This window comes from Acanthochromis polyacanthus, chromosome 6 (genome assembly GCF_021347895.1).
Source record: "Acanthochromis polyacanthus isolate Apoly-LR-REF ecotype Palm Island chromosome 6, KAUST_Apoly_ChrSc, whole genome shotgun sequence".
NCBI classification, from domain to species: domain Eukaryota; kingdom Metazoa; phylum Chordata; class Actinopteri; family Pomacentridae; genus Acanthochromis; species Acanthochromis polyacanthus.
In genome coordinates, this window is record NC_067118.1 from 16,356,245 (window position 1) to 16,369,808 (window position 13,564).

The 13,564-nt window shown below is 40.8% G+C and overlaps 1 protein-coding gene across 1 annotated transcript in view; it reads right to left on the reverse strand.

Annotated features, from left to right (window-relative positions):
- ajap1 (adherens junctions associated protein 1) overlaps positions 1-12,359 on the reverse strand; it is a 60,156-nt gene extending 47,797 nt beyond the window's left edge. The window contains exon 1 of the mRNA XM_022213992.2: positions 11,484-12,359. Coding sequence (XP_022069684.1) covers positions 11,484-11,512 — 29 coding nt within the window. The 5' untranslated portion in view covers positions 11,513-12,359. The remainder of the gene's footprint in view (positions 1-11,483) is intronic.
- Positions 12,360-13,564: the final 1,205 nt, after the last annotated feature.

Sequence of the window (13,564 nt, forward strand, 5' to 3'; positions counted from 1 at the left end):
CAGAAGATAGGACTGCAGACCTCTGGGTATTTAGATTGCAGAACAAAATTGGAGTTCTTATTTTGCACAGTCCAAAATTCTCAAGGGGAGTGAGGGAGGATATGGGAGCTTCAGTTCAAATACGTCCAGAAACACATTTACTCAAATACACTCTCTGACCACGCTGTTGCCCTTAATACACCTGTCTCTCAGGTGTTCCTTCTCCTTTTACTCTATTTTCAACACACGCTAGGGACCACAAATAAATAAGACCATGAGTGGAAACTAGGAAAATAGCTCTGTGTAATCTAAAGAATGAAATGTGAATTTTTATTTTTATTTTTTTAACAACCATTTTACAACTATGTGCTAGTTTTGCAACCCCTCATCATTCCGTCCCCTTGCCTGGGGAATGGACTTCAAACCTATACTCTATATACTTAATGATGCCTTGCTAACGATAGACTCAAACTGCTTTGTTGCAGCAAACCTGGCCACTGCATTTGTAATGTTATTTCACAGTGCATATCTTGGTTAGTTAAGTACTACATGGTAACTTTATGATGTATTACCACATATTTTAGTACATTTAAACATTAAAGCTTCTCAAAATACTATTGACTATTGATTCATTTAAGCTAGAATTACCTGTAGATACAAGTAAACACATACTATGTACAAAATATGAGAGCAAATAGATGCAAAAGCTGCCAGGATTCCTCATCTGAATCACATTTTAGTTTCACATGAAACAAAATACAGTGGTTTTATAATAACCACTTATATTGTTTTTCATAATTCTACAGTTATAGGTACATCAGTACTGACTGTGTACTGATAATATATATTATCAGTACACAATAATATATTATAAATTCTAAAAATAACTGTTATTCATAGCGATCCAAAGTATTTACTGGCGCCACAGTATTTTGTGAAGTTACCCCGATCTAATCTCATTACCCTTCCAAGCTGGAATGCATTGATCACTAAAATCAGGCAGGCAGATCAGAGACACAGTGTGCTGTAATCTGTGTCTCTCTTGAGAGATAATGCCTAAATTGACTGGAATCATCTCCTTTTTCACAAGGAAATAAAAATACACACAGTGGAGTGTAATCATGCATATAGTCTGAAAGAAACCCCAAACTTTCATTGAAGAAATATGGCCATTAAAAGGGCTGAACTTCTCAGAAAAAAATGTGTTATTCATGTGAAAAATATGGCAGGTCTGGCTTTCCAGTTCAATAAATTCAATAGACTGTTAATGATAAAGCAAATTGAAAATGTCAGAGGGTATACAAAATGCTGAAGGGAATTCTCTCAACTTTGATGAATGGTGCTGCATATTATATATTTATGAATTATGAGCTTACATGGCTTGTTCCATTATTCTATTTGAAACTCATTTTAACTGGCATACAGCCCTGGCCACAATAGAGTCTGTTATGACACTAAATGCAAACTTTAACACATTGTTGAAGAGCCGCTTTACGTTGAATCAGACTGGAGTAAAAAGTAAAGTCTAATTTACCTTACATGCAGGCCTTCATATATGTCAACACATCTGAGAGAAAGAATGACAGCATACATCTGTTATAAAGCGCTAACATTCTCACAAAGTATGGCATGCGAAGTAATAGGACTTCTCCAGAGACATCAGTACCTTTCCTATCCACCATAATTCTCACAGCGTATCACATTGTGGCAGAACCTCAAAATGGACCATTAGCAAAATGCTCTATTGTTATTTTAATCCAGTTCTGCTCATTTTTCATTTTTCCCTTCGCTTGGCACTTTTTTCTACTCGCTCCCATTGTGTAGAGCACTTTTCAGGGACGAGCCTCGAACAGGCTTTTTATTTCTGAGCGAACACTGGGGGGGGGGACTGCAGATTATGGGAGATGACATCTAGATATCTGAAAAGTGGAGCTGATCTGATGAATGTCTAGTTTTGTGTGTCTTTTTTTTAGAACCAGATGTTGCTTTGGCAGCACTTCAGTCACGGGCCAAAATACATGACATGGCTATCACACAAAAAATTTAACAAGCGAAGAGTTCGTCTGTTTCTCAGTACCTTCCATCATCCCCTGTATGTCTTTATCAGCCTTAAGCAGATTTGTTGTTCCTACCAAACACATAAATGTGTAAATATTTGTTGCAGCAGCAGTTTTAAAATGGCTACATGATTATCCAAAACAGATGTGCATTGTAGTTTAGCAAATGTTACTCAAACATGGAGAAGAGTATAACACATTTAGTATAACATTGCTTGTTATACTGACAAATCAGTAAAGAAAGGATGGTTTTTCCTTGCTGACATGTTTCAACTGCATCTGTATAATAAACAACCAAATGAACATCTTTCAACTATGTACAATGCATTTGTCGGGGAAAATTTTCAGAAGAGCTGTGATACCTCTGCCTCTCTATTTGCAGCCTGTTGAATATGCAATCATGCCTTTGTTGGAACTGAAGAGGGCTGTGTGCTCAAGTTCTCAGACTAAGTGACAGGACAAATATAACCCAGCATGTATACACACACACACACTAACATACACACATGCAAGTGGCTCTGTGGTGGCAAGCTCATTTGCCAAGATACACGGGAACCAAATCACTTTTCCCCCACTATGTTGTGTTTCTAATTTGTTGATTACAGTGGCTAAATCCTCCTAGATACTGCTCCAACTAAGTGGCACACCACTGACATCAAATGAGTGTGATAAGCTTTGAGATTGGCCAGGTGTTCACAACTGCTGCTGACATCTTGCATATCCCTCAAGTGTTTTGCTTTAGGACAGGTCATATGAGGAACAGCTCTTTCACGGTGGCCTGTGTAATCATAAATACATGAGCTTTCCCCCAGATTATGATAACATTTCAATTTAAAGTAAAGGATTGTTTAGCAGCTGAGAACAAATATCATTACAGTAGGTGTTTGTCTGACAATTCAGTATCTAAATTTAAGGAAATAATACCCTCACTGTTTACTTCAGCAACATTTACTGATAAATCAGAAGGCAATTATTATTATTTTACCCCCACAGAAGTGGATTATTATGTTAATATTGCTTCAGCCTCACTGCGTACAACTCTTGATAGTGTTGCACCTGTAAAAAAGAAAGTTATATCTCAGAGAAGACTTGCTCCTTGGTATAATTCCCAGCTGCGGACTTTAAAGCAGGCATCCCGAAAGCTGGAAAGAAAGTGGTATTCCACTAATTCAGAGGAAGTGTATGTGGCTTGGAAAAATAGTCTAGTAATCTATAAAAAAGCTCTTCGTAATGCCAGGACAACTTATTATTCATCTTTACTAGATGAGAACAAGAACAACCCTAGGTTTCTCTTTAGCACTGTAGCCAGGCTGACAAAGAGTCAGAGCTCTGTTGAACCTTGTATTCCTTTAGCTTTAACCAGTAACGACTTCATGAGCTTCTTTACACAGAAAATAGTTATGATTAGAGATAAAATTAATCTGGCCCTTCCTACAAATGTCACAGATGCTTCTGAATTGGCTGTTAGACCTGATGAATCTTTAGAATTCTTCACTCCTATATGTCTCCCTGAACTAATTTCAACAGTTTCTACATCCAAACCATCAACATGTCTTTTAGATCCTATCCCAACTAGACTCTTCAAGGAGATTTTACCTTTAATTAATTCTTCAATGTTAGATCTGATTAATCTCTCTCTAGTAACAGGCTATGTACCACAGGCTTTTAAGGTTGCTGTCATCAAACCTTTGCTTAAAAAGCCCACTTTAGATCCAGATGTGTTAGCTAACTATAGACCGATATCCAACCTACCATTTCTCTCTAAAATTCTGGAAAGAACAGTTGCAAATCAATTATGTGAACACTTACAAAGGAATAATTTGTTTGAAATGTTTCAGTCAGGCTTCAGAGTGCATCATAGCACAGAAACAGCTCTAGTGAAAGTTACTAATGACCTTCTCATAGCATCAGATAATGGACTAGTCTCTATACTTGTTTTGTTAGATCTTAGTGCAGCGTTTGACACAATCGACCACAACATTTTATTACAGCGTCTAGAACATTCAATTGGCATTAAAGGGACAGCACTGGACTGGTTTAAATCCTACTTATCAGATAGGTTCCAGTTTGTGCATGTCAACAATAACTCTTCTGAGCATACTAAAGTTAATCATGGAGTTCCTCAGGGTTCTGTCTTAGGACCTATACTTTTCACATTATACATGCTTCCTTTAGGCAATATTATTAGGAAGCATTGTATTAACTTCCATTGTTATGCAGATGACACACAATTGTATTTATCTATGAAGCCAGATGAAACTGATCAGTTAGCTAGACTGCAAGATTGTCTTAAGGACATTAAAACCTGGATGACTTTTAACTTCCTACTGCTAAATTCAGACAAAACTGAAGTCATTGTATTTGGCCCCAAACATCTTAGAAACTCGCTTTCAAAGCAAATAGTTACTCTGGATGGCATCACATTGGCCTCCAGTACTACTGTGAGGAATCTTGGAGTTATTTTTGACCAGGACATGTCCTTTAACTCACACATAAAGCAAGTCTGTAGGACTTCCTTTTTTCACCTGCGTAATATTGTAAAAATCAGGAACATTCTGTCTCAGAGTGATGCAGAAAAATTAGTTCATGCTTTTGTTACTTCCAGGCTTGACTATTGCAATTCCTTATTATCGGGTTGTCCAAATAGTTCTCTCAAACATCTACAGTTGATCCAAAACGCTGCTGCGAGAGTACTGACAGGAGTTAGCAAAAGAGATCATATTTCCCCTATACTTGCCTCTCTTCACTGGCTTCCTGTTAAATCCAGAATAGAATTTAAAATCCTTCTTCTGACATATAAAGCTCTTAATAACCAATCTCCATCATATCTTAAAGATCTGATAGTACCTTATTATCCTAGTAGAACTCTTCGCTCTCAAGCTGCAGGCTTACTTGTTGTTCCTAGAATTTCTAAAAGTAGAATGGGAGGCAGAGCCTTCAGTTATCAGGCGCCTCTCCTGTGGAACCTGCTCCCAGTTTGGGTTCGGGAGGCAGACACCCTCTCTATTTTTAAGACCAGGCTTAAAACGTTCCTTTTTGACAAATCTTATAGTTGGGGCTGACTGGGTGACCCACAGGGGTTCGGCTTGTGTCTTCATTTGCACAGCTGACTCCTTCTTGGACGTCCCTTCGTTCTGCCTCTAGTCATGCTGCTATAGGCCTAGGCTGCTGGGGGACTTTTCTTGACGCACTGAGCCCTTCTCTATCTACCTTTACATTTAATATATATACCGTTATTGCAGTACATTCACTCTGTTTCCCCCTGTGCTATTTCTCCGAGTGTCCCTGGTCCCAGAGCTGGATGCTTCAGATCTGCGGTTGATGTTCCACCAGCTGGTCCAGTCTCCACCATGTCCACTGTGGGATGCTGTTGCTGACCTTCCTCCAGCCCTCTGCTTCCAACTCCCTTTTTCCACCAGTCAACTCTGCATTGCCTTCACTATACTGTTATGCTAACTTACATACTGTTTGAATTTTACTGCTAGCTATATATGGAGTATGTTTAATGTCAGAGCCGTACATCATAAGAGTAAATTATGAGTCAGTTTTCAATGTTAGCTTATACTTTGTCTGTGTCACATATCCTGTCATGCATGTATCCAAATGTGTGTTGTGTTTTCCTTGCTTTCCCACCCCTCCCTCTTCTCCCATCCCTCCCCCTTGCCCTCTTCTGTCCTTCTCAACCCGCCCGGCCAGCAGGCAGATGGGTCCCCCCTATATAGAGCCGGGTTCTGCTCGAGGTTTCTTCCCTGTTAAAAGGGTGTTTTTCCTTGCCACTGTCGCCTTTGGGCTTGCTCTGGGGGTCAGGCATTTGGGTTCTGTAAAGCGTCTTGAGACGAGTTGACTGTAATTGACGCTATATAAATAAAATTGAATTGAATTGAATTGAATACTTTGAAAATAAATAAATTCTAACAAACTTCTCCAGAGGTCAGAAACAGTGGTGCTGAAAATCACCACTATCTTTGTGGATACACAAGCTTCTGCTGTGACCTGTCACTACGCCAGCGTTCTGTATTGCACTACCTGTTTTCCTGAGAAATTTTGCCTCTTAACATCTCATCCATTCATTATCTGTACACCGCTTAATCCTCATTAGGGTGGCTGGAGTCTATCCCAGCTGATTTAGGGTGAAGGCAGGGGACACCATGGACAGGTCACCAGTCTGTCACAGGGCTACACATAGAGGCAATCACACTCGCATTCACACCTACAGACAATTTAGAGTTATCAATCACCTCAGCATGTTATTGTGGGAGGTTCTGTGGGCTGTTTAGCTGCAAGGCAAAAGTGCGAATCACCGAGCCACTGTGCAGCCCCCTTTTCACATCTTCTCAACGTAAATCAAAAAGCAATTTTTGAATTATCTCTACGTCCTGGCTATGGGTTGCATTTTTTGTTGTGGTTTTTTTTTTGTGTGTTTGATTTCTAGAATATCAGCTGTATACATTTGTGTTGTTTAGGAAAATGAAGGCTCTGAGGTGTAGGTGTTAAGCTGTCATCACTAGATCCAGTATTAGGGAGATAAATACCACAGTTGGCTTTCCGAGGAACTACAGAGATTTATGGATTGCTTCTGTGCAGCAGGCCTCTGGGTAGGCAAATATTGTATAAAACACACACACACACACACACACACACACACACACACACACACACACACACACACACACACACACACACACACACACACACACACGGATTCAAACTGTGGCTGTAACACTGAGCTGCAGCAGCTGCTTCTATGGGTGTAGTGTAGGAAACGCTGCAGCACCGCTGAGGTCTGGACATATTTCATAGAAGAAAACAAAAAAAAAAAAGAAAAGGGCATGGTGAGGTGGGTATGTGTGTGGGGTCGAAGATGCAACAGCAAAGAGCGTTGCATCATCCCATTAATTACTCCCACTGCACAATGTCCTCCGGCGCAGTATACATGACCTACATGCTCAGGAAGATAAGCAGGGCTGTAAAGAATTAAGTGTGAAAAAGAAAAAGAATCAGAATAGCACGATAATGCTCCGACCATATCAGTCCCTCGCTGTCAAAGTTCTTACTGTGCCTCACGCCACAATCCACTTCAATAACCACCGAGTAGCCCAGAGCAAAATAAAGTGGGCTGGAGTTTGGAGGACTGATGGGTGGGGTGGTGGGGAAAAGGGGATGTCTTTTGTTCATTTATGAAGTATTTTAGCGGAAAGTGGTCTGCTGAGCGACGCCCCTATGCCTGGAGAAAGCTAGTTAGTGGGAAGGGCCAAGACGGATAAATCTGATCCTTTGTAGAGGCAGTATTGATCCAGCAAAAGCTCACTACATGAATCAAGTATGAGCTCTGCGCTGTTAGTTCCTTTACTCTACGGGATGGATGTGCTCCAGTGAAATAGTAACCCAAACTTTCTCACTGGACAAGCTGCTCATTAAATCTAATCAGGCTGAGGGCTGCTTGCACTATAGCAGGAGCTTGGACTTGGATTTCATAAGATCCAAATACAGGGATTTTACTGTAGTTTAGGAAGGCTTCTGTCCCATGATGGACTAAAGCCAGCTTCATTGAGTTTTAAAGTCCAGAAAAAAAAAAAGCAATCAACTTCCTACAATCGAATGCCACTGAACCTATTGTATTTTAGTGTCACTGGTCCTCCAAGTTATATGAACTGAACTTTTCTCTTGTCACGCAATATGCAGTTATGTTATCGTGAGTAAGTGAACCACAATAGCAGTCATGATCCAATTCTGCCTTTCTCTTCTCTGCTAATTGCTGTGTCAGTCAGTGAGAAGTCATTTACAGTTCAACCGTGTCCTCAACAACAACTAGTTCCTCTCTTGCTCTCTCATCTTTCACTTCTCATGGTATTTGCACAACGGTCAGGTGAGCGGGCATCTATGTCTGTTTTGTCTCTTCCGTTATTACACAGGGGCAACCTGTTCTGGTCCTTCTGGATTTAACAGACTGCTGAGCACAGGGTGTTAACGACGGACACGCAGACACACACACTCACACACACTCACACAGTCACACACGCCTCCAGAGGATAGGATCTCAGAGAAGCAACACAGCCTATTTCACTGCAAATTAGGTTAATCACGCTCCAGAGAGGCCCAGTTAATAACCCTCATAGAGGCTATTAAGATGGCACCTAAATCATAGGAATATCTGAATATCTGATGGCCCCTAGCACAGCAATGCCACTTTTAACCCTGGAGTTCTTGGTCGAGCTAGTTGTGAGGATGACGGCTATTCATACACACCCCAAGCAGCTCCAGACTCAAGATGTTGTGCAATTTTTTTTCCACTGGAAAAACAAGATAACGTTTGGTATAACGTATTATTAACCCTTGTATATTAAAACAGTGACATTAATCAGAATTAGCCTTCGTCTTGATGCAGGTTTAACACGCAGAATACTAAGCATGTGATCACCGGTAATATTAATACGAGGAGATCATTCCCAGGTTGTTGTCGCACACACTTCATTAAAACCATGTTCACTAATTTTGTTCCTGTTTTTCTAATAATCACTTCAAACTAACACTTCATTTACTTTACATATCAAACCCTATTTCCATTATTACAGGTATTTAACCAGGCCAGAAAAAAGCAAGGCACGTGAGGGAATGGTCACCTGCACTGAACAATCCTACTGTAAGTAAGTGGAGACAGACAAATGAGGCAACTAGTGTTTCTGCCAGCGATATTTTGCAGCTGCAGTGTGCCATGACCTGATAACATCTCCAGTGCTTCAGCAGTACAAGAGCACACCGTAGGGAACCTAAGACTGTGTGACGTCCGTGAAAGATTAAGTCCACAATGCTGAGCCTATGAGAGATGAGTCCCTGCTGGTTACCCCTCAAGTCAGACACTGGATCTAAACAAATCTATCTTCTTTGAGATAAACAACATGTATGCAAATTGAAAACCCTCGGGCTGTGACTTTTTGGTGTCAAATACAATGCAACATGTTCTGTTTTATTCAAACTGACAATATCCCACCCACAGCACTGTGTGATTGGTTAGATGCCATCAGAAATATCCTCTCAACAAAGTTATAAATTTACGTTTTCTTTAAATTTTGACAAAAAGATTGTCAGTTTTATTGCAAATGTACACTACTGTTCAAAAGTTTGGGGTCACCCGGACAATTTCATGATTTCCATGAAAACTCACACTTTCATTCATGTGCTAACGTAATTGCACAAGGGTTCTCAAATTATTGGTTAGCCTTTTGACACCATTAGCTAACACAATGTAGCATCAGATTACAGGAGTGATGGTTGCTGTAAATGTTCCTCTGTGCCCCTTTTTAGATACTCCATTAAAAATAATTTGTTTCCAGCTAGAATAGTCATTTGCCACATTAATAATGTCTAGACTGTATTTTTCATTCTTCAATGACATGCTTTACTTACAAAAATAAGGACATTTATAAATGACCCCCGACTCTTGAACGGTATTGTATATCAGATCCAAATATAGGTTTTCCTAGATTATGAATGATTACTATTGGTATCAGCCCCTCAAAATAACATACAGTAAATCAACCACAGTATTTACCATTGATTTTAATTTATCAAAAAAGCAGGATGCATGCAATACAGATGTCAAATCTGCCTTCATAAATTCTGAACAATTGTTTCAGTTGGCTGTTTTAGTATTATTTCACTGAGAAAAACTCATATATTCAAAACTGTCAGTTTCTAATAACAATTTGCTTGGAAAAGTTACGGTAAAAAACTAAATTTTATGACATGAGAATCTGCTAATTGCAATATGTTATCATATTATCACATATCAGTGAGTCTATAAATGTTGATAAAATTCACTTACCACCCAGCCCTAGTCTACAGGCTGTTTTAATTACACCGTTTGCTCTGAATACATAATGAGTAGCCACAGTGGTTATCTTCTAAAGCCTTGGTTTCACATTTTGTCTTCATCTATCCATCAGTCCTTTCCTCCTGGTTTGTTAACGTCAGTGCTGTTGCATTTACGCCCACATATCTAGTTTCTGTAGGTGGTCTGTTCTTTGTCTGCTCCAACAGGTACAATAGCTTTCTCTGCATACACTCACAGTACATTTCTGCCTTTTTACCAAATTTAAAAAAAAAAAACGGGAAAAGTAAAAACTCATTAAAGGAAGGACCAACGAAGGCTTGATATCCCTGTCTGATAAACGACAGCAACCAATAATACAAGATTTTAGCCTGTGGTGGTAAACATGCTGAAATATGTTAAATTATGACAAATCAAAAATGATTTCAGCCCATTCCGGCAGTCACTGTTCATCCAGCATCCCATTTTGACATTCCACATCATGTCAGCAAGCAAATTCTTGAAGAAGGAAATTGGTTTCTCTGTGCCTCGTACCGATCCATCTACAGATATGGTACCTAAGAGCATTTCATTTCATCATCTTGTGCTCTGTCTATGGCATGTGTTGCCATTACCCTGCGAGGTCAGCCCTAAGATGTACAGTGTACGCTATGCATTACAAATGCATGGCAGCAAATGGCCAGGAATTAGACCTACCCCTGGGAAATGAGACCCTGCAGGTGGCAAAAGAACCCTACCGCCAGCAGGTTTGACTTCATTTCACAGCACGTCATTACCTCAAAACCTATTTTAAGGTAAATAAACGAGCTCGGGATTGGGTTTTAGTTTAGAAGCTTCCTCACTAAGTTGAAATCAGTAGCCTGCTTTCCATGCTGCTTCTACATAGGGATGGATTTTTATTCATCACCAAAGGGGAAATGCTGTTCAATAAGGTCAAGCTTACCTCTCCCACATTCCATCTGTTCTTCTCTCCTGGATAAGCACTGATCTGTGCACACACTCACTGCTTCCATATTTTGAAGGTAGAGCCAAATAAAGCTTTGAAAGCAACACACTCTAGAAATGGAATAATCCCATTTTTCTAAGTGTAATTCCACTAATTAATTACCCTTTTAATTGCGTGCGCGTTCATGTGTTTGTTGTCACAGGTGGGGAGGAGCTGACAGACCTCACCTTGAGGACATACACGCGCATGTGTCTGTGCACATGTGGCGTGAGCACGCGCGTGTCTGTTCGTGTGATTGTGTTGCTCCGTGCTGTTGGTGACCCCCAGCGTTCAGCAGGAGAACTTTTCCACCGTATTCTTCCATCTGTAAAACACTGACCATATCTACCTTAACATTGTTTACCGTCAACACCGGTCAGCGGTCGGTGTACGTGGAGAACTTTGCTAGAACGGTTCCATAGCTGACCTGCTTTTACGCACTTACAGATACATGGAATCCAATCATCAATTCCAGCACTGTCAGAACTTGCAGTGGCGTAGATTTAAAACTGAGACGAACATGTTGCCGAACAACGTCGTCAAATGTGAACACAAAACAATATCGACATTTTTGGGTTCATTCCAGCATCTCCCCAGTGCAGCCTCAAGTTAAATGGAATTATTCGTGTCTTACCTGCGCGCAACACTCCGTTTTATCCACATTTTTCTCGACTGCCGAATCAGTCCTCCAGGTATCCTCCCATTTAGATGGGATTCCACCAAAGTCGACAATTGCTGATGCTGATAAAAATAAAAATAAACAATAAAAAAACACTCAAGTTACGGATCTTTCTCCAGCTGTCAACACAAACATTATTTAAGCCATATCCTTCAACGTTGCGCACATCAGATTCCTCCAATAACGTAGCAAAATCCCACTAAAAAATACCAGAACAACAGTCAGGTCTCTTTGAAGTTGTTCGTCTAATGTTCTGTTGACGTTCCTCTTCCAGTCAGTCAGGAGGAGAGGGGCAGGCGGACAGGTGAGCGGGAAACCGGAGAGGTACCCTCAAACTTTACCTTTACGCAGAGCTTTCATTTCCACCCCACAGGCTGCAAACACGCAGATGTAAGAAACGCGAGCAGAAACAGGGCATGGAGTTGGCTTCCTGGTCGCTAAAATGACAGCGCATCTTCTTCTACATTGTTGAAAGGCAGCTGAAGGTCCAAAAAAATGGGGGGCGGACGATGAGGATGTTCGCTTCTTTGACGCCCGGAGGATTGAATGGCAGGGGGGGTCCTCATTATCTGCTTACATCTCTGGAGGTGTTGAGGGCGACGAAGGGGTTAGAGAAAGTAAATAAAAAAAATAAAATAAAAAGAAAGGGGAAAAAACATATATATAGGTGCAACTGAAAAAAGGAAGAGGGGAGCGACGGAGGAGAATCCTGGAGGCTTGTTTCGGAGGAGTTGGACAGAGGGGGATGAGAGCGCGTCACTGGAGAAGAGAGGAGACTGCTCCGTCTCCTCCTGCTGCTCCTCTTCTCTCACACTGACGAACGACCTGCCTGCTGAGCCCCACGCTGCCGTGACGTCATTTTAAAGCTAAATATGTCATGTGCTGAAGTGTCTCACGTCATATGGCTGCACATCCCTGATTGTCAGGCTGGATATGACAAGCAGCAGCGTTGTGCTGCTCAGAACGGGACAGGTGACCACACCAGCGAGCAGTCATAATGGATGTGTAAAAAACAGACAGCAGGACACATAGACACAGTCAGGACCAGCAAATAGGCCCCCTGTGTCTTATAATATATTGAAATATAGTATAATAGACATGATCCAATTCCTAGCAATTCTACAGAATTAGGTCATATCCCTACAAAATGCGCTGGTTCTGTTTAAGGATGTATTTTTGTTTATCACCAAAGGGGAAATGTTGTTCGATAAGGTCATGCTTACCTCTCCCACATTCCACCCGCTCTTCTATCCAGGATAAGCACTGATCACTGCACACACCTACTGCTTCTACATTATTATGAGTAAAACCAGAAACAAAACTTTAACAGCAACAAAATCTAAAAAAAATGTTTCTCATCAGTGATGATCACACAGTGTACCTGTTACAGTTCATTTTTTTCCCACCTGTAATTCCACCAACTGATTATTTATGTAAGCAGGCATGCATGTGTTTGTTCTTACAGGTGGGGAGGTGCTGACAGACCTCTCCTTTAGGCTGTTCACGCCTGTGTGTCTGCACACATGTGTTTTGAGATGTGTCTACGGTGCTGTGAAAAAGTATTTGCCCAACAGAAATCTATTTTTGCATATTTGCCATGCTTAAATGTTTCAGATCCATCCATCCATCATCTATACACCACTTACTCCTCATTAGGGTCATGGGGGGCTGGAGTCTATCCCAGATGACTTAGGGTGAAGGCAGGGGACATCCTGGACAGGTCACCAGTCTATCACAGGGCTACATATACAGACAAATATTCACACTTACGGACAGTTTAGAATCTTCAATAAACTTCAACACTTTTTTGGACTTTTTTGGACTGTGGGAGGAAGCCAGAGAACCTAGAGAAAACCCACAGATGCACAAAGAGAATATGCAAACTCCATGCAGAAAGTTCCCAGCAAGACAGGGACATGAACCGGGGATCTTCTAGCTGCAATTGCAGCTCATGTTTCAGATCATCAAAGTGTTTTTGATATTGGGCAAAGATAAGTCAAGAAAACACAAAATGCTGTTTTTAAATCACAATATAA